General features: G+C 37.6%; 1 protein-coding gene across 1 annotated transcript in view; it reads left to right on the forward strand.

Annotated features, from left to right (window-relative positions):
• The first annotated feature begins 9,645 nt into the window (after positions 1 to 9,645).
• The window catches only part of PKP3 (plakophilin 3), a 47,217-nt gene continuing 34,179 nt past the window's right edge, over positions 9,646 to 22,683 (forward strand). The window contains exon 1 of the mRNA XM_070957362.1: positions 9,646 to 10,228. Coding sequence (XP_070813463.1) covers positions 10,003 to 10,228 — 226 coding nt within the window. The 5' untranslated portion in view covers positions 9,646 to 10,002. The remainder of the gene's footprint in view (positions 10,229 to 22,683) is intronic.

A 22,683-nucleotide genomic window follows, 5' to 3' on the forward strand; every position in this document is an offset into this window, starting at 1 on the left:
ATCCAGTACTAAGATGTACTACTACATCTCCTATACTAAGAAAGTTACTCAACCTGGAAAACTATTAGGGAAGCACAGCCTAAAAGCATCTGCAAGTCAAGAAGAAATTCAAGAAATCATTCACTCATCCAAGGATGACAAAAATCCACTCGCATTATCAGCCATTTACCGCATCCCCTGCAGTCATGGACAGATATATTGGAATCACAAAATGCAGTATCAATATGAATAAGAATATGAAAGGCATTGTTAGCTTGAAAAATTATGTGTTGCTTCATAATGGATATAAGACCCAATTTGAAAACACACAAGGACTAATAACTATATCAAAGTATGTGTAACTGCATAAAGAAGCTATCAAGATACATAAACATTCAAACAACTTCAACACAAAGGAAGACTGTTCATATAAAGTCTGGATTCCAGCTTTACACTACATCAAGATTACAGTTATAAATACAGGATCCAAATCAATCCTTGGTCAGTTGTCTGTGAGTTGCTGAAAAGTAGACTACAAAACAAAATCATTCTGCGCTTTCCCATCTGCCAATGAAACATTAGAGCGTCAGAAAATTAGACAGCACCCATTTTCCCTGGAAGCTTCTTTAACAGGGAAATTTAAAAGCTGATAATGCAATTTCACAGATGTATGGTGATGTACAAGGGGAACTGGAACAAGTGTGGATTAAAAAGCCTTGGTAGTACAGTGGTCTAAAGCACCCTGTTATTAAGACCAGCTGCAGGTTCGAATCTCGCCAGGCTCAAGGTTGACTCAGCCTTCCATCCTTTCTAAGGTAGGTAAATTGAGGACCCAGTTTGTGGGGGCAATAAGCTGACTTTGTATAAATATACAAAAGGATGAAGGCTATTGCTTAACGCATTGTAAGCCGCCCTGAGTCTCCGGAGAAGGGTGGCATATAAATCAAATTTTAAAAAAAAAGTATTTGTCCAAACTCCTAAATTTTCACAATTTCAAAAAGTCTAGATTGTCTACCTACAGATAGTCCTCAACTTACAACAGTTCATTTAGTGACCATTCAAAGTTACAACAGCACTGAAAAAAATGACTTATGATCATTTTTCACACATAGGAGCTTTGCAGCACCCCCATGATCATATGACCAAAATTCTGATGCTTAGCAGCAACTGACTCATATTTATGACAGTTGCAGTGTCCTGGCATCATGTGATCACCTTTTGCGAACTTCTGACAATCAAACTCAATGGGTCAGTCAGATTTCCTTAACAATCATGTTACTAAACTTAACAATTGAAGTGATTTACTTAATTACTATAACAATAAAGGTCATAAAATGGGGCAAAACCCACCTAACAAATTTTTTACTTAGCAACAGAATTTGGGGCTCAAGTGCAGTCATAAATCAAGGACTAACTTTATTTCAGGCATTTTTTTCTTTCAGCCACAAAAAAACCATTAGAAAGGGATCACATGAAGGTAGCACTCTTTAAATTCTGAGACAGTGCTGTAAATGTACTTTCCTATTTGTTCTCTGAGTTTGCTTTAAAGTAAGGCCATTTCATGCAAGATTACTTGCAAGGCTCATTGTATGTCAATACTTTTAGCTATGTGGTGCAAGCAACTGAGGTGGCTGGAAGATTTTAGAAGCTTAAATTCAAAATACCTGCAGATACCAGATTTGGGAATGGCTGCCTAGCTAATACACCTATTTCTTGTTGTATCAGTACAATTTAGTTTGACAGAACAACCAGAAAGGGGAAACAGCAACCAAAACATATTAGAAATATGTGGCTGATGTGGACCATTTTTGTGATGCAGGTTTCAGTGACATGAAAACAAAAAGGCAAGATAAGATTCAAATGGTCTCATTCTGAATGTAAAAGTTAGCAGATACATTTCTTTAATGGTTCAGGATGCAAAGATAAACTTGCAAAGTACCTCATTGTGATTTATGCGCCTAAGGTACTAGGTACGCATTATATCAAAGATTCCCTTGATCTCATAGCCAGCCAATTTGAGATTTTTGACAAAATGAAAAGGGATAAGTGCATTTGAAGGGATTAAAGATCGTGATTATCTGATCAAGGTCAAAATAGATACATGGTTATTTCTGCTTACACTTAATGGACTTTTGCTGATGATGAGATTTCAAGGATCTGTTTATACATAAGAAATAAGATAATGGGATAAAGAGATTATATTTTAAAAGAAAATGATAAATTGTTAAAATTGTTTATACTTCTTGTGACGAATGAAGGAGTCACTTCTTTTTCTTTTCCTTTGCTATACAGGTAGTCCTCGACTTGCAACCACAACTGAGCCCAAAATTTATGTTGCTAAATGTTAAGTGCTTTGTTAAGTGAGGTTTGCCCCATTTTATGACTTTTCTTGCCACTGTTGTTAAGTGAATCATTGCAATTGTTAATTTAATAAAATGGATGTTAAGTGAATCTGGCTTCCCCATTGACTTTGCTTGTCAGAAGGTTGCAAAAGCTGATTGTATAATCCCAGGACACTTCAACCGTCATAAATATGAACCAGTTGCCAAGCATCTGAAATTTGATCATGTGGCCATGGGAGTGCTGCAATGGTCGTAAGTGTGAAAAATGGTCATAAATCACTGTTACAGTCACTAAATGAACTGTTGTAAGTCAAGAACTACCTGTATTCTTGTGTTTTCTTTCTTTTTAAAATATTTTCCCTTTTTCTGCACTTTTTTCTTTTTATTCTTTTATTTTCTGAAGTTTGTACTAGTTTGTAGTTTGTTTAACTATAATGCTTTATAAAATCATTATTTAAAAAGTGAATGCACATTGAAGAATGGATGGAAGCAAAAGCCCACTTCCACTTTTATCTGATGGCTCCTCCTGCTCCATTGTTTGCAGCAATGTCCATTCCTTGCATCTGGTGCTTTTATTGGAGTTTTCATCACATAGCCCAGAGTCACCTTATAGGGGAGATGAATATTACATTAAAAATGTAATAAATAAATAAACAGCTTAAAAAGCAAGGTGGCCGCAGCATAGTTGTTAGAGCTGGGGGAAAACTTTCTCACCATCTGCCCGACACTTGATACATTGAGCAAATAACATAATAAAATAAAAATAATAAATGCAGGATCAAAAAATCTATAAAGAAGCCTGTTTGTCTCTCTACCATTTTTAAAGGAAATAACAAGGACCAGTTGTTCTGAAAGTAGCATCCCTGATTCTTAGTGAAATAGCACTAAAGAACAAGCATGGCGGAAAGACTGACTACAAGAACTATCTCATCTGAAAAGTCTCAATCTCAATTTTAAGATAGAAAAGTATAAGTATAAGGAGTGGCAGAATTGGGGTGTCCTTAGAACGTTCAAGAGTACCCCACCATTAGAAACAAGGAAGCAAGTACATTGAATCAGCACAAACTACACCTGGGACAGATTTTATCTTAAAAAACTAGACTTGGAACTGAACACATCGATGTCATGCATATTTTATGCTGTGGTCACCACAGGCTGACCCACTTCTCATTTTGGCAGACTTCCCACAAAGACAAAGTTTTCTGTGATGAATCATGAAAATGACTTCACACTGTTTTCCTGTATCAAGTAAACAGAGATGTCTTGGGTGGGATAACACTATTTGCACTTAGGCTGTTACAGATAAGAATATAATGTGTCATGTTAAAGACTGCTCTCCAGTCCTGCCCCCTCCCCAAACCACCTAAGATTTTCTAGGATTAGTATTTTAAGTGTGTACTGGTGTACTTTTGTGCCTCCTAATTAGTGGGATGCAGTCAATGTTATGTTGGGTTAAAACAGTCCCTGGATTTCAGATCTTCACATATAAATAAGATTGAATTAGGTTTCACTTCTGGGATTTTAGCCAAAATATACAAAAACTGACCAGGATTATTTTTTGCCATTAATAAGGAATGCTGTGTATGACATGGACATGACCAAGGCTGATGACCTAGTATGGGCCTTCTCTATAGTAAAGAACATTCTGTAAAAGCCTCAATGAATTTGTGTCACCTAGGCTGTTATAGGAAATATGGAATCTATATCTTGCAGTATCTGAGTGTCACATTTCAGAGGATGGTAATGTTGGAAGAACTGGATATGAGTTTGAGGAAAATTGTGCAATGTTCTCAAAGGAAGTGATCAAATTAGGGGCTAGGGGGGCAATATTCTTTTAGGTGACATAAATGGATGTCTGAAAATAAGATGATAAGAGTATACAGAATATGATTATATTATTCTGAGACCAAAAAATGACTGAAAATGGTGAATATTTGGTGAATAAGTATTTAGAAAAGTGTCTATTTATTATGTATACAGTATGTTGTTTAAACAAATGTTTCTGTCTTTATTTCTGTACATGGAAAAAAAGAATTATTTAAAAAGCACCACTAATTTCATTTTTATCGTGAAAGACTAATACAAAGATATAAGAATAATGAGAATTTTTCAGCATGGAATAGGTCATTATTTGTCAATAGTGGACTTTGGGGGAAAGGGATATGAAAGAAAAGAAAGATGTGAAAAGAACAAACATGAAAACAAAACTATTGCAAGAAGATAAAGTGTGAATCCTCTATCTATCTAGATAAAAATAGAATCATCTATTAAACTAGTAGTTTAATTTCCCAACAGAATGAATGGAAAATATATGAAAGGAAGTATGATGTGAAAGCTATTTGGAATAGAGATTTATATTACAGAAATGTGTAGTTATACTATGTATGAAAAAGAATGCCTGGGGAAATGATGATTCCTACAACATTCCTTGGGATAAAGTATAGTTAGATATGAAGATGGAGACTGCGGCAGAGATAGAGATAGAAAGATATAGCCACTAGTGTGGGTGAGAATTAAAATATACTGCAAAAAATAAGGGAGAGAAAAATATATTAAATAATGTCTAAAGAGAATGGTTAAGAAAGGAGAGAAAATGCAGAACAATTTTGATATAAACAAAAATACTATGATTAAATAATTTATATATTACTTTGAAAGTCTATGAAGATAGCAAAGAGCCTCCAGCAGAGTGCATGTAATTAAAAATAAATGTGATTTGGGATGGAACTGGAGTATGGTAATGCTGGTATAAGAATATTACAGTTTTATATGGCAAAAAATGTGATATGTGAAGGGTGAGTTTGAAAGAAATACTATAAATACTATGAAACATGAAAAAAAAAACTGATGAAGAAGCCATAAACATGAGAATGCTTTCAAATAGTAAGGCAACATGAATAGAAATTTTTCTGGAGAAATATCAAAATATAGTTATGGTTTGTTTATGGAATAGCTATGTGACTTATTTAAGGCTTGAATTACAGGATGTTATGTACAAATATGGAACTGAAGGTGTTTTTTTTTTTTTACTGAATGAAGTAACATATATATTGATGAAACCATGTACAGAATGAGAATAAATAGAATATCTTGTGAAAGATTCAACACAGAACAGGCAGTATGATGGATGTATAATGTCCTTGGTTGTATAGGATACATAGATGATAGATAGATTGATAGATAGATAGATAGATAGATAGATAGATAGATAGATAGATAGATAGGTAGGATGGAGATAAAGATAGAGATGATAAGATATGTAGAAAGAGAAACAGATATGAATTTTTGTTATTTTAATGCAATTTATCTACCATCTCTATCCAAGTAGATTTAAATGGTTTGCAGATATTAGTACATGGAACAATAATAAGTCATACAGGTTATATTCATTCATTAATTGAAACTCATGTACCATAGGTAATCATGTCTCCACAATCAGTCAAGAAGTAAGGAGAAATTTTCTGATAGTGAGAACAATCAACCAATGGAACAGAAGTTGCCTTCGGAAGTTGTGGGAACTTCATCACTGGAAGCTTTCAAGAAGAGATTGGACTGCCGTTTGTCAGAAATAGTGTAGGGTCTCCTGCTTGGGCAGGGGGCTGGACTAGATGACCTACAAGGTGCCTTCCAACTCTGTTAATCTGTAATCGGTCCAGGGGTGAAATGCTCCCGGTTCAGACCAGATCGCCTGATCCGGTAGCGATGGAGGCAGGTGGTTCGGAGAACCAGTAGCAAAAATCCCTGCCCAGCTGAGCTGCACAATCATCAGAGGCTTTTTTTTTTTAACTTTTAAAAGCATTTTTTCTACAACCTCTTCGGCCAAAAAATGCTTTTAAAAGTAAAAAAAAAAAAAGCCTCTGATGATCGTGCGGCTCAGCTGGGATCATCAAAGGCTTTTAAAAGAAAAAAAACTTTTTTTCTTTTAAATGCCTCTGACGATCCCAGCTGAGTTGCCTGATCGTCAGAGGCTTTTTTAAAAAGCCTCTGCTGATCAGGCAACTCAGCTGGGATCATCAGAACCTTTTGAAAGCATTTTTTTTACAACCTCTTCGCTGAAGAGGTTGTAGAAAAAATGGTTTTAAAAGTAAAAAAAAAATTGGCCACACCCACCCAGTCACATTACCCCCCTCCCCAAGCCATGCCCACAGAACCGGTAGTAACAAATTTTAGATTTCACCACTGAATCAGTCCCTGAAAGCTTTCTATTCAATGGCTTTCTAAGAGAAAGGGTTTTTAAAAAAGAAATCTCTGGAAGGCCATGCAAATTAAGGTTATCTTTATTTCAAGGGGCAGTTTTCTATAGAATTCCCATGAAAAATGCCTTCAACCATGTCTAAAATAATCCATATCCTCCATAGTCGTCTGCAAGTGCTAACAAACTTCTCCAAGGAATGCTTGGGCTGACATCATTGGTGCATTACTAAGTGCATTATATGTAGGTGGCTGATCTCAAGTGGTTGGCTAAGAATGCAAATGATATGCCACAAATTTTAGACCCATTGCATAATGCAATGAAAAACATGAATTTAAAAATTAATGTATCCAAGACTATGATATTATGTTTGATAGAATACATTGAAATGTTTGCAAGTTATACATAAACTTTTAATGTGTAAGCATAGCAAAATGCAATTTTATTTCATTTTGAATATAGTTCTGGGAAATGCTGAGATTGTCCCAACATTTGACAATTGCTGACATTTTGGATCTGTTTCCCACAACAGAGGATGACTCCTTTTTAACAAAGTCATCTTCCTTTGGGAATGCTTTCTTATCCAAGAGGATGGTTCATACTTTAATCACAAAATGTTTAATAACTGGATACTCAGTGTTGTGCTGTGCTGTGTGGAATTCATAAAGCTAAACAGGGTTGGGCCTCGTTATTAGTGTACTATCATCAAGGCTACATACCTCCAGAGAGTCTTTCGTCTGGACATCTGACAGCACTTCATAAATGCTAGTTAATTATTATTTGGCTAGAGACCATACAAAGGAAAACAATACTATGAACATGGTACATATAATAATTATTGTTCCATGCGAGCCTCAGGCTGGCATATTTGCAGAAATAATTGTTGTTTCAAGAATGAACCAAATTAGTAATATGCAAGAGGGGAGAGGATGGCTCATATCTACTACTGTAGACAAATTTTATTACCATAGTACTATTTGGAATATCATCAATCCTAAAATCTCACTGCATGGTTCCATCCCTCCTCAAGGGCCATTGCTTCCAGCCATATCTTTACAGACTGGAAATATCTGAGCTACTTTAATATCATTTAACTGTTTCTTAATATGTAAATATCTCCCAGTGGAGAAACCTAATCAGACAGCAACAAGGTTGATGGAATGACACAGAGGTGGGTGTCAAGTGTAGGACCAATTGCTGCCCTACAGAATATACTATTACTATTCATTGTTAGTTGCGAAGTCGTGTCCGACCCATTGCGACCCCATGGACAATTTTCCTCCGGGCCTTCCTGTCCTCTACCATCCTCTGGAGACCATTTAAGCACAAAACGACTGCTTCAGTGACTCCATCCAGCCACCTCATTCTCTGTTGTCTCCTTCTTTTGCCCCTTGTCCTCAATCGTTCCCAGCATTAGGCTCTTCTCCAGTGAGTCCTTTATTATTATTTATTACTATTTATTACTATTACTATAAAGAAAAATAATTCTAGGTACCCATATAACAGGGGTGAATGCAGCAGGTTCTGACAGATTCTGGAGAACTGGTAGCGGAAAGTTTGAGTAGTTCAGAGAACCGGCAAATACCACCTCTGGCTGTGCCCAGAGTGGGGTGGGAATGGAGATTTTGCAATATCCTTCCCCCAGCAGTGGGGAGGGAATGGGGATTTTGCAGTATCCTTCTCCTGGAGTGGGGTGGGAATGGAGATTTTGCAGTATCCTTCCCCTACCACGCCCACTAAGCCATGCCCACCAAGCCACACCCATAGAACCGGTAGTAAAAAAAATTGGATTTCACCATTGTCATATAGTAGCTAGAAACCAGCCTGGGATTTTTTTTTTTAAACCCCAGAAAAAGGGAATGACAATCCTCTTCCATGTTATTCGTAAGGAAAGTCCCTGTCCTCACATTTGACTTGGGGAAGGTGCAAACACTCTGTACAGCATATGCTACTCAACCATGGGCTGTTTATGCATTTTTCTTGCCTTTCAGTTAAACGCACTGGAGACAAGCATAAAGGGTCAGGTTGCAGAGTCCAGTAAAAGGTTACCAAGTGGAGGAAAAATTACAAAGAAACTCACAAACGTAAATGTGTGTAAGCAGCAGCATGTAAGGAAATAATTGACTAGTTAGTAGTGAGGGTGGGGGGGGAGAGAGAGAGAGATAAGGAGGATGGGGAAGGACACGAGGGCTGTCCCCATGGATATGTGAAATTCTCTCCGCTTCTTCTGAACCCGGGCGAGTTTAAATCGTGGTACCACCCTCCAAAGAAAACGAAAACACAGCCGGGTGATACACGTGGGAACCCTTGCAGGAAGTTTCCAAGCCAGCAGCTGCTCTCTGATCTCCGCGTTGTGTTTTTGCTCCCCTTGAAACTTCTTTGAAGTCCAGCTATCGGAAGCGACCCGTCCCTAGTAATTGCCGATCGGGTTGTGCACACTCGGCAAGGCGTAGCGCCTCCCCGGCTTCTGGGTGGGGAAAAGGGAGAAAGCAGCGCGGGACTTTGACCTGCCTCGGCTGGCGCGCCAGTCCTCTTCGCTCGACGCGTCCTTTTTTTTTTTTTTTTTTTTTTTTGCAATGTGAGGGGAGCAAAAAAACACAAAAAACCAAAAAAAACCTGGGCTCGGCTGAGGCGGGACGGCCGCGCGCCTTCTCTTTCCTTGCTTTCTTTCCGGCCATTCCGCCCCCAAGGAGTCCAGACAAGTTTCCCTTAGCCAGACCAAAGCGATTTGTAACTTTCGCTGCTCCCAACAAGGGGAGGAGGAAAGGAGATGATGGTACCCCACCCCACCCCACCCCCACAAGCCCCGAAGGCCTCGCCGCACCCACCCAGGACCGCTTCGGCTGGTTTGCGGAGGCTGACGAGAGCCAGGGCAGGGCCGGCGGTTGCATCTCGGGCACCCCTTTTGGGATTCTGTCGGAAATTTCGCAGCTTGCCAAACGCCTCACCTGCTTTTTTTTTTCTTTCTTTTTTTTTTTAAGGTGGAACCGGCCGGCCTGCTGTGCCTTAAAGCCCGCCTTCCTTAACCGGCGTCAGTTGCTAGGGAAAGGGGTGTGACCCCGTAGGTGTGTTACAAGTAAAGCGGGCGGGGGGGGGGGAGGTCTGGGCAAGGAGTGTCCCAGGAGACCAAAACAAGGCTGGCGGGGAAGACGGGCATGGCGCGGGACCGGGGAGGTTAAGAGGACTTTGTGCGCCCGGCCGCGCCTCGAGTGGAACAACTTTCTTGAGCTGAATAACCGAGGTAGAGAGGAAAGGCCTGCCGGAGCCACCTGTAGACAAGTTCGCGCCTTTTCGGAGTGTGGAACTGCCCGCTCGGGCTCAAGAGAAAAACAGCCGCAGAGTTGTGGGAACTTCCCCCCCCCTTTCCCCGTCCGAGCAATTTCTCGCTGGGTCCAACGAGGCCTCAGGCAGGAAAAAAAAAAGAGAGAGAGAGAGAGAAAAGAGCCGGGCCTGTTTGAATGTCCTCCCCTTTGCTCGGCTGCTGCCACCATGCAGGAAAATAATTTCTTCTTGTCGGCTCTGCAGCCGGAGAACGGTGTGTGTTCCTTGGCGCTGCCATCGGACCAGCAGCTCGACAGGAAGCGCAAAGAGGTGCCGGACGCCGAGCTGCTCAAGAACGCCCGGGTGCAGGAGCAAGTCCGGATGCGGATGCTGCAGAAGAGCCACTCGGGCCCCAGGAGCAACGGAGCCTTCTCGGACTACGCCGAGTTGAAAGGTAGGCGCTGGGGTGAGGGATGGCGGGGGTGGGGAAGATGACCTTTTAGGGCCTTTTTCCAGAGCAAAGAGGGTGGAGGCGTCCGTCTAAGGGGGCTATAAGGGGACTTGAGTGGGTTGAGGAGGCCATTTAACCACAGGCGTTTCTCGCGAATGCTTTGCGGAGTGACAGTTCTCTCTCTCCCTAGTTCCTAGGGTAAACAAACAAACAAACAAATCATGGCTTGCCAAAAACTACCCAGTGATTGCTTGAGAGATGAACTGGGATGCCTCTTGGCTTAGAATTTCTTGGAACTCTTAATAAGCCTCTCGGCTTTAGAATAAAAAGGACACTTTTTTTATTGCATCCCATTCCTATTGTTCAGTGAATTCTCCTAAGTTTCTTCTCTGGTGTTGCATCTATAAAAGGCCTGGACTTAAGAGGTGGGGTGGTGGTGGAGGAAGCTGATTTTGGAGGAGTTAGTTCAAGAATGCTGATGCAAATATTGCTTCCAGAAATATGTTGGGTTGGGTGTGTGACCTTGATTGCAGCAGTGTTGAAGCTTCTTTGAAATCTATGAAACAGTGATTAGCTGTGCTTTCATTTAAAAAAACAACCCTTATTTTTCCAATTGCAGTTCTAAGTTAATGGAAAGTGATGGGAAATCCACATGTTGTCTTTAATTTCTAGCCTTCTATTCATCTCATATCAGAGACAGTAGTACCAAAGATTTGTCAGCCAAAAGGAGGATTGCATGAGATAGGAGAAAAATTTTGCCTTTCATTAATTTGGTTTTTCATTCAAGGTAACTATACCAGTTTATGTTGCATTGCTGACTCCCAGTTTTGTAGGAGAGAGTCTTTAGGTTTTAGATAACTAGAATACTCCTTCATTCCTCTTTTTTTTTTCCCAGAAAAGAATGACATAAACTGAAGAAACTCAAAACTATAACTATTCTTTCTAAACCAATTCAGGAATATTATATTCCATGCTGTTCTTTTTTAATCTCATCTCTATCACTTATCTAAAGCTTATCTAATGGTGAAAAAAGTAGAAGGAATTTGTTAAGTTAATTGTTTATTGATACTATATTATAGTTATTCAAAATATTGTGTAATACAGAACCATTATCAGAATAATACTTTCTTAGGAGTTGGTTCCACTAAAGTACTGTAAATACAGCTGAGTTCTAGTAAAAAAGGTTTAAGACTGAACATAGTGAGATAAACAAGATGGGAAGCTTGATTCCAGGCATGTTTACTTGAAGATTATGTCCCACTGGATTTATTATGTGTAAATGTATGTTTGAGTTATTGAAAACAGTGCAAGTAATTCAATAGCTGAACAGAGTAGGATTTGAATTTGCCCTTCCCCTTTTATTTCAACTACGCATTTTCCAATGTGAATCAGGAGTTTATTTCTCACTTATTAACAAATGCCTTGTTAGAAAAGCCTTCCTTGTCAGAGTCATTATGTCTTTCATAGTTGCATCACTGACAAAAAAAAAATCAATTTGGTGTTGTTTTCACAACCCCAGGATCTCTGGAAAGTTGTATCAGTTAGATGTCTGCCAATCCAGGAACTAATAAAAGCATTGAGCAGAATTATAGTTTTGAACTTCACATTTTTTAGATGGCATCTGTTACAATTATATTGTCTCTAATTACTAGGCTTTTGCTCTGTTACATCTGAAAAACTGACTAGCATTTAAAAGAAACCCATTTTGTTTCCTTTTAAGATGGCGTCTGAGAGATTTTGGCTGCATTTCTGTTCATTATTTTTCATGTTTTTTATTAGGAGATGTAGTATAATAATTTTATTAATTTAATTTATATGTATATAAGTAATCCACCAAAGCTAGTCAGACTCTTTATATTGTACTTTCTGGCTGGGGAAGTTTGGCTTGAAAGTTTCTTTCTGTAATTTTTTTAAGAGAATACCTAACTGTTCTGACATAATTGATAAATTGGGAAGAAAGTTTCATAAATTATTTAATTTATCATTGTTGTTTAGTTTATTACATACAACTTCAGTAGAAAGTCTGGATAAAAGTTGCCATCTTTAATTCTTTATCAGGAAATGATACATTTTCTGATAAATTCAAATCAATATGGCAATTTGCTCTTCTCTAGACTTAGCACTGCTGCAGAGAAGGTAAGACTTTGAGTGTGGGTTGTTGCTGAGGTGATGGTTTCTTAACATATCCCATCTGAACTCTCCTTGACACTGTTTATCAACTCATTGTTTCTGCTTCATGAGTTCTCTGAAGTTTTTTTGAATTTCTGTATTAAAAAGCATTGTGATGGCTATCTTAATTTATCTCTTCATAACATTCTGAGATTGCTGAATGGTAGTAGATACATTGCACAGGATTATGCTAACTAAATTTCCTTTGAACTGTACTCTGATTAATGCTTCAGAAGTGGGTAAACCACTTTTGAAGATACCAGGACCTTGCTTTTTGTGTCTGCTTATCTTTTGATATATCAGTCTGACTCTAATAATATTATAATAATAATAATAACCCCATATTCTGTCCTGATGTCTATCCTGCATGTTACAGTGTTGTTAGATACGCAATAGAAAGATAGGATTTACACAAAGTCATTATTAAATAACATGGGGATCTTAAATTGGATTGAAATATGAATTATCCACAGTTATAGAATAAGCAAGTCACATTTCTAATCAGATTATTCAGGAACCAGTAATGTATTCCAGGATGAAGGACCTCTCACCCTTTAGATATTGGTGAGCACCAATATTGAGCTAGCAAGGTCAATAATGCAGGAAGCTGGGATTTGTATTTCTAGAAAGCCACACATTTCCCACTAACAACCTATTTATCTTCTTCCTGCATCAGAATTATGCAGACTTCAATACATATTTCTTTTTTCCCCATAAAATTCAAGACATACGTACATATGATTCCTATTATGGTACAGACCTGGTACAGGTTCAGACCTGGCTGCTTCTGAAACATGTATATCTTTAATGGATGTAGGATAGACAGCTATCCAATGGGGTCTAAATTGTTTTGTGTGATAGGGAATCGGCCCCAGACCAACGGTAGTTGAGAGACTGGGCTGAGACTTACTATTGACAGAAAGGATAATGCTCAAACATGTCATACTGCAGTGCTCCCTCCAGAAATCTTAAAACTCTTATCGCTGGCCATTGGCCATGCTCAATCATGTTGCTGAGTGTTTAGTTCAATATATCTGGAAAATACTAGATTGCCTGCAGATGTTACATAGAGAAGAATACTAGTACAATAAAGATACTGGAGGGCCAATTTGTTTCTCTAAATTTTTGGCAGAGTTGTCTGTAGATATTCTCAATCATGGTTGTCCCAAAAGTGCTTTTCAAAAGGCAGTTGGGCTTTCTTATTTTTTTTCTTGAAAATGTTTCAGTTCTCATCCAAGAAATTTCTTTAGTTCTGACTGAATGGTGGGGAATGGATCGATTTATATTCTTTGCAATCATCTGGTTATTAAGCACTCTGAAGTTTGGCCATTAGCTCTGTGAGAGTCACTGAGGCCACTTGTGGGTTTATTTGTGCCTTCAGAGTGAATCACCTGAATCAGAGTGCAAAAGGGTGTGGAACGTTCTTGGGACTCTATCCAGAGTTGGGGAGGTTGAATTTTATAGGTGTGTTCAATAGTGAGAAATGTTGCTGTTATCTGGCAATTTGCATTGCTACAATCATAGACAGCAATATTGTCAGACCATGGTGTCACAATGGTTTAGAGATACTTTTGGCTCACAGGTCACATGCTGCAACTCCTCCTCCAATCCCATTTTAAGAAAAAAAGAACATATCCATTCTAAGGACATTTGTTATGAAAGACTTCCTCTAACTAAATATGGATTCATACTATACTATATGAGCAGGCTCATATAATAAGATTACATGAAAATCTCTCTTAGTTTGGGGGTAGGAGTAGATCTGGATAAACGGGCTTGGTATTATTAACTCTTTTCTGAATCGATGCCCTCCAGTGACTGATAAGAGGTCTTTCACCTTCAAAAACAGGGGTGAGATAATACTGTCTTTAAAGAGCTTTTGAACTGCTTACATTTAAGTCCTTCAGGGAAAAAACAAAGAATTTCCTGTTTGTTCTCTGTTTTCAGTAGAGATAGAGCTGGGTGTGTGTGTGTCTCAACTATGACATGTAGCATAGTTAGGTTTAGGGAAGTGTCTTCCTCCTGCTGTCCTGTCCTCTTTGCCCCACAACCACATTTGAAAAGATTGTGATGGTAGCATACAGAATTGATTTTAATCCTTTTAAGAGGAAGCATCTTGAATGTGATACACTTGCCCCTGGAAAGAGGGGAAGCTGGACGTTATATACATCTTCTGTCCTGTGGAAGTGATTGAACAAGTGAGAGAAAACAAGGGGGTAGAAAGGCAGAAACTGCCACAAAGAAGATGGGAATCAGATTCTGAATAACACTGTTGAGAAGATGGCCAACTAGTCATGTCAACTCAACTGTGCCTTTAAAAGGAATAGGCAGTATGCTAGTAAATAATCATCATCAGCATATGCTTACAGGGATTATTCTGATTTGAGAAAGGAACTCTGTAAACTTGCCCTGGTGCCTTCTTACACAGAACATAGGTATTAACATTAGTCACCTATGCTGACTCATAATGTAGCATAACCCCCAGAATTCTAGAATATTTAAATGGTGATATATATGCACATATATACATTCTTATATTAACTGTATTATATATCCTATATATATTCTTATAGTAACTATATTATATAACCTAACTTGTGTATCATCAATTGTCTTTAGTTTCTTGTTGTGCCAAAACTGAACTGGGGAATCCCTTTATGTATATGCTTTGAGGATGGATCGCAATCTTTCTCCAGTCATCAGCCTTGACTCACCTGATGTTTTGTTGACATGTTTTCTTTTTCTTTTTAAAGCTGGGGTTTTTTTTGTACCTGTTTTTTTCTGCTGTTTGGTTTTTGATGCAGTAGATCTCAGGGAGGAAAATCTCCTCTGTTTTGAAGCTTAGGTCTGAAAAGATGACAATATAATGGTTTTCATAGTGAAATTGTTGTGTGCTTTAAAGATAGGCTTCTGCAGAGTATTTTCAGAAAGGTAGAATAGCCCAGTTAGAGAATAATACCAGTTTAATTGTTTAAGACAGGAGTGTAATTTCTAGTTCCACAGCTGATCATGGACATTGAATTCTGCCTTTGTGGCCTTCACTACTCTCACTGTTACTGAAGAGTAACAACATATTTTTCTATCAATTTTTGTGCACATAAAGCTTAAGCAAATAGAAGTGTAAGTCTACAAATAGCTTTCCTGTATCTTCTCCCCCATTCCAGTCCATGTTACCACTTGTTTGCCCCAAAATATAAAAAGTGATATTTGGCCACTAAGAGGATGCCCCAACTTGATTCACTAGAAGTGATTGGCACAAGATCCACAACAAGATCACAATTAGATCCAAGAAGAAGAGAGCTAGAATGAAAGTTGATGGCTCATGTGGCTCCTTTTGTAATTACCACAGAAGACTACCCTGAATATAAAATGACCTCCCAAAAGAAATATGAATATAAATATAAGAGAAAAAAATGATAAAACACTGGGCAGTTCCCAACTTCCTTTATCAATGTATGATTTCCTGTTCAGATCCCCCCCCATAAATGTGTGTACATGTCACACTTCTGTGTGCATATATTATGTATATGGACTGACTGAACAAATAAATAAACCTGCTAGAAACCCCACTTCCAAAAAGGATAGAATCAGAATAAAAACAATTACTGATTAAAATTAGTAAAATATAGTAACCTGTGTGTTAAATAGTTTGATTCCCTCATTGTAGGTACCAGCCATTCTCTCTCACACACATCACAGAATAATAGGGGATGAATACAGATGAAACACAGGGAGGAGATAAGTGAATAGAGAAGGAAAGAAAAAGGGTTGAATATATCAGTCAAGCTGGTTGGCTATTGTAACGCTAATTATCAAAGGCATCCTTGACTTTAAGTAGCAACATTTGCACCTCCTGCCCATTCTTCTATTTTCAGCAGTTTTCATCTCTAAGAACAAAGCAGACTATCTCCATTCATAGATAATTATAGGGGAATTTGAATAAGATGTATGGGATTCAGCCATAAAGATCCAAAATAATAGAATTGGTGTGCATGCATGCATGGCTGAGCATACTACCACCTGGACACTTATAAGTTATTTTTTGCTTCATTTACCATCTGTAGATTAAGCATTTCTTTCTGATGAAATCTGTATTCAAAAGTGTTTTTTTGTTTTTTTTTTGGTGGTTGTTGTTCTTCCATGTCTGATTCTCAGAGATTGCCTGGGCAAAATCCCTGCAGTTTTCTTGGCAAGATTTTTTTAGAAGTGGTTTGCCTTTGCTTCCTTCCCAGGGTTGAGAGGTCACCCAACTGGCTTCATGCCCAAGGCAGGACTAGAACTCACCATCTCCTTGTTTGTAGCCTGATGCCTTAACCAATATACCAAACTGGCTCATACAAAAGTATACACCTAGCCAATTCTTTGTAAAAGACAAAGAATGCCCAGCAAGCATTATTTTCTTGCACCAAAAGGTCAATTACATTAATTAAGTTTTACATTATTGTTGTTGTTGTTGTTGTTGTTTTTAAAAAATAAAGTGTTTGGAGGCTTACTTGGGATTAGTTTATCTCCAAAATGGAGCAAGCCAAAAAACCATGTGCTACCCAAAATTTCCAAGATTGCTAACAAGGTAGAAATAGAATGAGGGAGAAAAAGCTTGATCAAATTTATTCTGGTATATTTAACAGGGATATAATTTGCACAAATTATTTATTTTTATTACTTACTTATAAAATATACATCCCACACTTTTTAGCAACTGCAAAGAAGGCAAGACATTTTGAAGAAAGGTAAACATTGTATCTTGTTGCATATCAAATTGGTGCTAGCCTAATGCAAAAAATTGTGGGAATAGAAATGAGAAAGGAACTTAGAGCTGGTCTAATGAGATCTCTGCTTAATGCAGAGTACAATAATGGCATCCCTGATCAATAATGTTCTAGTCTTTTCTTAAAATTCTCGTTTGAAGGATTGTCTACAACCTGTGAGAGAAGTCTACTATATATTGTCAAACTATTATTAGTAGAAAGTTTTCCTCATACTAAAGCAAAATCTGATTTTTTTGTACTTCTTATTTATTCAAGTTCTTCCTTTTAAATCAATAGGGAAAAAAAGTTGTTCTGCCTCCTGAACAGCAGCTGTAAATGACAAGTTGGCTGTTCTCTGTTTTTCCTCTCCCTACCAGCTACTCTGTGTCCAGTATTGAACGTTGTTTCTTTTTTGTTTTGTTTTATTTTAAAGTTGCCATTGGCAAGACATTATCATACTTTGTTCTTTGATGATGCTATTCAAAAATAAATATACTTTTATGTACAGAAAGAATGCACTGTTGTACTGAAGGCATTTAAAGGAGTTTTATCCATTTCATAAGCAGTGCCCATGGCATACTTCCATGGTTGATAGGAATATGCATAAAACAGAAAGTAAGTTTTATTCTTAGCTTAGAACAAAGTACCCCACTCAAATGTTCTCTCAAATGTTTCTACTCGGATGTATTCCATTAGAATAAAAATTGAAACAGCCTGAACATTTTCTCCCCCAGCAGAATGAAACTTGTATTATTCTGAAGATTTTAACCACAGGAAAAAAATGGCAAGTCAGAAATCACTTTTGCTTCCTTGAATGTGCAAGAGTAGGTAGGTAGTAGTCTATGCTGAATGACGCCTACTACCCTAGTTTTAGAAAATGTGGCTAAGGGCATCATTTTTTAAACATTTTTTAAAACTTTAATTGCATTCTCATAAAACAATGGAAAGGCAGCTTTGTTTCTATTAACAGAGATCTGTTTCAATTACCTTCTATTATCAGGAAAGCCATTCTCTGCTCTCTATGGGGAAAAAAATAGATTTTTTTTTTCAGTTTCTTAAAGTCTTCAATATTCTTTTCAAATATTATACCTATTTTACTTAGAATTTCTTCATGTTTTGAATTCTAAAAAAATACCTTGGCCAAATTTCTAAAGGGCGCTGCATTTTTTTTTCCAGCCTGTCTGCCAGGTGCAGACAAAAACAAATGCATTTATATTACTCTTTCCTGATGTTTTTACTTGCATATTATAGGGGTGGCTACAAAAAAGAAGTGCTGATGTTTCTTGAGTTTATGAATAATATTAATGTTACACAAGACAAAAATGTACACACAAAAGGTGCATAACAAAGTTCCATAAACAAGGCTAAGCAAACCAGGGTGCAGATTCAGCAACATTATTCATTACGTAGCACCTGTCTCTAACACAAACTGTTGTGTGAATGCACGTGTATATCCCTGCACAAATTAAGGCATGGCACAACCCTCATTGAACCCATTCACCCACCCACAGTAACTCCTTTATTTTCCCACACATTTTTCTTTCTTTTAAACAGCACCAATTTTACCAGGCAGATTAGCAGCTTTGCAGCTGCAAGTACTGTAGTCTTCTTCTGTTTGACCTTGTCCTTAATTGTGTCTTTCCTCTCAACACTCCATTCCCTCATCACCTGATCCAGATGACAGCAAAGAATGTGGTCTGTGCTACTCTACTAGTTTGGACTGGAAAAAGTCTGGAAAATATAACCCAATCATAAGTCAAAAACAAGAGCTCAGCCGCATTCTCAGAAGAACTAGACTATGCCCCAAAAAGGCCCTTGGAAAAAGCTGAGCTTTAATTTAGTCTCAGATTAAAACACTGCATTTTGTTTTACGGGGGCATCAAAAATTCCTCTTTGAAATCAAAACAGTTTGCACATCCCTACTGGATACTATCAGCTTGAATTCTAGGCATTGTATCTAAAATTCACCAGAATCCCCTTCTCATCTAATTTTCTGTTCTTGGGACCCAGTGCAGCCAGCTTTCCTCCAGCACTCAGAATCCTGTTCTTTGGATTCTGCACTCAATCCCATTATGTCATTTTGGAAAGTGTTCCTCTTAAACATTTTCCTGATTAAAAGTTGTACATGTTTCACCAGACGTTGTAATTCATACCATCTGCTGATCTCTCTCAGATGTGGCCAGTGAATATAGATGAATTGTTAGGATTTGTTGTTAGATTTCCCAGAATTCCCAGCCAGCCAGCAAGTGGGTATTCTGGGAATCCTAGATGACATAGCTGGATGGCAGTAAGTTGGAAAAGGGTGATCTACACATGTATTTGATACATATGTATAATGTCATATATTTGTGAAGAAATTATGAGTCAGTCTTTTTGTCTGGAGCAAGTTAATAGTTTGGAACCCCACCCAGTTTCTCTTTCCTGCCATCATATTATCCCTACATGTAGAATGGCCTCTCTGGGTAGCTGTTAGCTCAGCTACTTCCTTTTCTTCTTACCTTTTCTCCAGGTCCACCTTCACAAATTAGTTGTAGGCACAGTTAATAAGCCAAGTTTTGCTTTTTTTTGTATTGTATGCACATTCCCGCCCTTGCCCTGTGGATAGGGGAATATATTAAAGCATGTTTGTGTTTATTTCTCAGATTCCATCATGAGAATTCTACAGGATAGATAATGTATGCTGCAGATGAATTATCTGGGTGTGTGGCTAAAAGAGACCACTCAAACACCTGATTGTCTAAATAGAATTCTACATTTCACATACATTCCCTGAAAAGGAACCAGGTTTTTCTGGGCTGTACACAGCAGTGGGAACTCAGATCCCTAAAACTTGTGAGGAAAGCAGACAGTGGAAACAGCATATGGTTGGAGCAATTAGTATAGTAGTTATGTCATTCCTGGAGTCTGGGTTTATTGCAGGACTGTGTAACAGCAGAAGCACCATACTGTTGAATTAATTTTCTCTACACAAACATAGGTTTTCAAATCTCAGGTTTAATGAGTACCTTATTTTAATTTCAAGCTTATGTTTTACCTCACACTTCACATTTTAGATCTGTTCATTTTAACTTCCTTGACTTTTGGCAGATTTAAATATTGTTCAGAAGTCCATATCATATCAGTGTTTGAGCAGAGCTGGGTAGGCCTGTTTTTTGTCATTATATTGGGCTAAACACTGTGCCAGGTTTTGGAGTTAGAATTGGGAAAATGTACAAGCTTATTTATTGCTAAAATACCCTAAAAATGATCAAGTATGGTGGCTAATAATAGGGAAAAGGTTTTCTTCATATCATTGTTTCCTCAAGTTGAGCAAATACTTTGCAGCTATTAACCGCAATAGCGGCTAATAGCCTTGACATCTGACATTTTGCATCCAATAGTAATTAAAGATGTATGACAGTAAGGTAAATGCTGACAGTTGCAAAAGGAAGCAGGAATTGCAACCTAAGTGAGCTTTTAAACATTCCTTGGGATAGTTTTAACAGATGAAAACAGAACTAGGTCAGATTTGTGCTGCTCCAGGTGTTTCCTGAAGGACACCATTAGCATGAGATTCACTCAGGATTAATACCAATTCATACGATTCCTTTGGAACCAAAAATAGCCTTTACCAACTAGCATAGCTCTTGCTGAAGTCACCACTCTTTAGGAATCTTACTTACTTTTACATCCTGATTTTAACTATTGTGCAGTGATATCGGTATGGCAGAATGAATTTCAGCATCCAGATGCAACCCTGCATTTAAAAGCTTGGAGTGGTATGGCAACATTGGAAGCACTGGAATCCCCTCCCCCCTCCAATGAGAAAATAGCATTGCACATCTAAAGAAAACATTCAGCGAATGCATAAAATCCTAGAAGGGGCTTATCATTGATGCTAACCCAAGGCTGGAGGGAGAGACTTTTTAAAGATAGATGGATCTCTAGGGGGGATTCTGTTTGAGAAAACTGCTGAAGTATGCAGTTATGATAGTGTAGTTCTTTGTAACCATACTCACTCGTGTAAGCATGATTAATACCCTTGCTGCACTTGACAGCATATCCCTAAAGGTAGCTGTGGAAGCTCAGGAATATGTGGTTTTAAGATCCAGTGCACCTTTGCCTACTTCAAATTCAAATACTGCACACTTTCATAGGAAATATATTACTCTAATAAAAATAGGGAATTGCCTGGAACTAATCTGGATGGTGAGTATTAAAATCGGCAAAGTTTTGTTCTATTATCAGTTTCTTATCAGAGCAATTCAGTGTGGTAGTTTCCCATTTCATTCATTGGTTTCTTATTTCATCCATTATAAATATGGGAAAATAAAGTCTTTGTTGAGCTAACTCTTCATGAGGCTAGCTGATTTTCCCCAGAAGATATGCTAAAAAAAAATTAGAAGTAAGTTCAGATTTTCTTTCTGCTATAAGAACTATTTAGTGTGAATTACAAATCTGACAGGTAAATTTTTTAAAAATACATTTTATATTTATGTTATTTATATTTGTGGTTTTTTTATTCAAGTGATGGATAAATACAGGAACTATTTAGTTCCAACCTGGCAGAGCAGAAAAATAAGAAAAAGGAAAGCCAAGTTCATAGTAAGGTAGAAAATATGATGATTCAGAGCTAAGATGCAGTACTGTGTCTTTTAACATCTTAAGTATTGCAGCATTCAGCAACAATTGTATAATTTATTCTGTGCTTGGTGGAGTAATACAATAAATATTTATTTTGGATGCAGACTGAAGACCTGTGCAATGTGAAATGCTGCCTCACCCAGCAATGGTGTTCCTCCCTTTTCTTAGCTTAAAATGCATTATGTGTCTAAGGAATAATTTTTCAGTGCAGTGCTTTCATTCTTATGTTTCTGTGCAAACAAACATACACTTCAATGTTGTAAGAAATTTGATTGTATTTTATTTCTGTGACATCACAAGCGCTTTTCTGTTTAGTTTGGTTGGTTCACTTATCTATTCCAGCAAGAAAAGATAGGACTGAAGCCTGAGATTTGTTTAAAAATAATAAGAAAATACTGATTTTTTTTGTGTATAATATTGAAATGGGCCTAATGAAGTGAATAAATAGATAAATTTATACTCAAAGAGGATTTATCAATGAATCCCCATCAGATTGGAAAAGGAATCAAGTGGGTTGCTAGGAGAATCAGACCTGACTTCTCCAATGCTTTTAGTAATGGCTTGGATGAGGAGGTGGAAGGAATGCTTGTTAGATTTGCCGATATCAGAAAATTGGATGGAATAAGTAATATAGACAGAAATAATATTCAGAGCAATCTTGATAATTTAGAGAAACACGCTAAAAGTAATAGGAAATAAATTTAACAATGTGCCAAGTTCTTGACTTAGAAAGCAAAACTCAAATGTAATTCTACGCTGCCAAGAGTCTTTAGAATTTCAGCAAGATAGAAATACATTAATAAAGAGAGATATCGGGGACATCTTGGTAATGATGCTTGTAAAATATTTCCGTAATTTAGAAATGGAATATGAGACAGGAGTGTGATGTAGTTTTTTTTTTTAAAGGCAAAGGCAAGT

Source organism: Pituophis catenifer, unplaced genomic scaffold, assembly GCF_029215685.1.
Source record: "Pituophis catenifer annectens isolate HBS135680 unplaced genomic scaffold, rPitCat1.0.hap2 SCAF_1, whole genome shotgun sequence".
NCBI lineage: Eukaryota > Metazoa > Chordata > Lepidosauria > Squamata > Colubridae > Pituophis > Pituophis catenifer.